Genomic DNA, 3,272 nt, shown 5'->3' on the forward strand with positions numbered 1-3,272 from the left:
AGGGGGGATCAGAGCAGGGGTGGGGCCAGTAATCCCAGCATTCCACAGGCAGAAGTAGGATTTCCCTAGAGTTGAAGGCCAGCCTGGGCTACATAGTGAGTTGAAGATCAGCCTATATTATAAAGCAAGACTCTATCTCAAAACAAAACGAAACCAAAAAGAAAGAAAACAAGATGAATTTGAGAAATAGCCAAAAGATACTAAAGGTCATTTTTTTTTGGAGACAGGGTCCTGCTGTACAGCCCAGGCTGGCCTTGATCTCAAGGCCAGCCTCCTGCCTCTCAGCCTCCCAAGAGCTGGGATTACAGGCCTGCACCACCAAGCCCAGCAGTAAAGGTCTATTTTAAAAATACTTCATATTCAAGCTTCCAGTATTTGTTCTTTGGTAGTTGGCATGGATACATATAAGAAATTTTTTGTATAAAATAAAGATCATTTAGGATCCACTGTGAAATATAGTCTATGAATAAACAAGCAGTATTCTCAAGTCTAAAACACACAATTCTTACCCAAGCATTTTAGTCTTATAACATTTTAAAGATTCCAAGGGGTGTTTTGTAAAAACATGATAGAGGTAATTTAAACATTAGTTCATCACTTCTCAGCCTTTTGGCTAAGATCAAGTGTAAACATTAGTTCAAACTAAAATAATCCAGTTCAACCTTCTCTCCTAGACAATCTTTTATGAAGCAAAAGATTTGTTTTGTAACCTTTAATTCACTGGTTAGGGCTAAAACCAAGTGGCATTCTTAACACAACAGCCTTGTAACATTTGATATTTTCCATGAAACTCATGAAGTAGCTACTACTATTAACAACCCTTTTCTCCTCTACTTTGAGGACTGTGTAAAATGTACATTTTGTTTCCCACAGTTCTTAACTAACCTAACATTAACCTTTCTCCAATAAACAGCAGGTCACACAATTTTATAAAGAAAATATGCTCCTCGGCAAAGCATTTCCCTGGATTGCCAGGTTCAGATCATGTATCATGTATTTATATTTCCTGGATTAGAAGAAAATAACAAAGTCACAAACTCTTCAATTTGTGGACAAGATTCCTTCAACCATAATTTAATCTAAAAGTTGTACTTAATTGCTAGGTGGACAAGATGGTAAAGTTTAGCCTCAAACGACTCAGTTGTGTAAAGCTCATGTAAACATGAAACTTCCAGGTATATGAAAATTTAAATTGCCTTAATATCCTACAGTTTTACTTACGCTATCTTTCCTCTCATTCACACTCAATAATACAGCAAGATGGTCCAAAAAATTTAAAAAACCTATGTTTTTTGCGAGCTGTTTACAATACTCAGGGGTACTTTTGGTGGACTTAAAAAGTTATTTCTCAATTATTACAACTGACACTTTTCTTTAAAGGGGGAAGCAGATAATATTTTTAGCATATTATGAGTAAAGTTTTTCCTTAATAGATATTTTTGAGTCAGATATGTTAGTATTGCTGTTCCTTAGCCTAAAAAAATTACACTCATGTCTACAATGTAAATGAAAAACTGGCCTTCTACACAAAAAGACTACCTACCAAACTACAGGCTAGAGGTAGGAGATTCTCATCTCAACTAAAAAAACAAAAGCAACAAAAACCCCATTCGACATCACAGGTATCAAAAATTACCCTAATCAGCACTTCACTCTATTTCTTCGAATCCCTTCAATACATCTGGGAAAAATGATCTCAAAACGACACATCAGCTTTACTATAACCCAGAAAAAGAAACCAAAAGAAGTTCAGAGTCAAAAAAGACTCCTGGCTACACTCAACAGTGTCTACTACCGTTAAATTCCCAACAGTATACTTTTTTTTTTTTTTTTAACAGTTTTGTTTTTTTTTTTTTTTTTTTGGTACCGGGGATTGAACTCGGGTCCTTGCCCTTGCAAGGCAGGCCACCGAACCGCTGAGCTAAAACCCCGGCCCTCCAACAGTATACTTTTAAAATGAAGAAAGAACTTGAGGATTCTTATCAGTGGCTTATTGTACTTATGGTAGAAGACCACCATTTTTCAGTATCCTAGGATGAACAGTCACAAAAATCTACTTTAAAAAAACATCAGGGCCGGGTCCTGAGTTCGATCCCCATTAAAAAAAAAAAATTAGTACTTTTGCACTTTACTGAACTGCTAAATTCTAAGAATACGATAAACTAAAAAGGTCAACTACTAAATTACTGCATTACTCATTCTGGAATTTACACACAAGACTAAAGCAATTAATTACATTCGAACATTTTAAGTTCCCAAAACAATTCCGTCATTGCTTATATTCTCAAAAAATATTAAAGTGAGGATTCCTTCTCCACAATACCGGCAACTCCAAATACCAAGGGGGTGGGAGAAGACACAACTTGCTATTCAATCTCGAACACTGTTAGGTTACAAAACTAGAAGCTGACTTGCTTTAACAAGAAACCTTGTACAGACTCTCCTTTCCTTCTGACGAAAAGCAAGTTAACAAACACGAGAAGCACCCAAAGGACGTGAGGAACGACCTTCCTTCTCCTGCCTTCGCCCTCATTTTTAAAAACATCGAGAATGAGCAAACTTCGCTTTTCGGATTAGGTTATTAACAGAAAGATGATCCAAATATGGAGAAACCAAATAAACCAAGTAGACTCCAAGGTCGACTGGTGTAACCCTTGGCTATCGATTAAAATTGAATCACAAGTATCAAAAAGAATAGTGGCGGTTACTTTCCTATCGGGCCTCTTAACTAGAATCAATCCCACCCATCAGACATCCGGAGCCAGCTCGACTCTCACCTTCTTTCGTCTGCGCGTTGGTGATCTGCAGGTCGCAGTCGGCAGCTTTCAGCTTCTCTCTCCCCATAATCTGCTTCTTTAAGTCGCAGAGGGAGATATGGAGCCCATCAAAGGTGACGGTATCATAGTTGAGTTTAGAGGAAAATTTATAATGCACACAGGACATTGTGCCAAAGGATTCCTAAGGTTCAGCGAGGAGACGTGGACACTCTCAATATATGTATATTTATAAACTTAAGAGCAAAATATGTACACACACAGAACACTCAAAGACACCGAAGGACCCTAAGGCCTCAAATTAAATACCCCCCAACCACAGCAGGGGTTCGTAAGAACAATGATGTAGACTCAGAGACCCCGAGACTCAGAATCGCTTCCTGTGGGAGGAGGAGGACCAGTACGGGCTGGGGAAATCGAGAATCCACCAACGGGCAGCGTCACCGGCTGGGTCCCCTCGCTCATGCCCAGCCGCAGGCCTCGGGGCCCGGCGGCGCA

The 3,272-nt window shown here is 39.0% G+C and overlaps 1 protein-coding gene across 2 annotated transcripts in view; it reads right to left on the minus strand.

The window, feature by feature from the left end:
* Rbbp6 (RB binding protein 6, ubiquitin ligase) overlaps positions 1-3,266 on the minus strand; it is a 32,676-nt gene extending 29,410 nt beyond the window's left edge. For both annotated transcript variants that reach the window (XM_010623470.3, XM_010623468.3), the window contains exon 1: positions 2,778-3,266. In XM_010623470.3, coding sequence (XP_010621772.1) covers positions 2,778-2,943 — 166 coding nt within the window. In that variant the 5' untranslated portion in view covers positions 2,944-3,266. The remainder of the gene's footprint in view (positions 1-2,777) is intronic.
* Positions 3,267-3,272: the final 6 nt, after the last annotated feature.

The sequence above is a fragment of the Fukomys damarensis genome, unplaced genomic scaffold (genome assembly GCF_012274545.1).
Source record: "Fukomys damarensis isolate Sample0158 unplaced genomic scaffold, DMR_v1.0_HiC HiC_scaffold_34, whole genome shotgun sequence".
Lineage (NCBI taxonomy): Eukaryota > Metazoa > Chordata > Mammalia > Rodentia > Bathyergidae > Fukomys > Fukomys damarensis.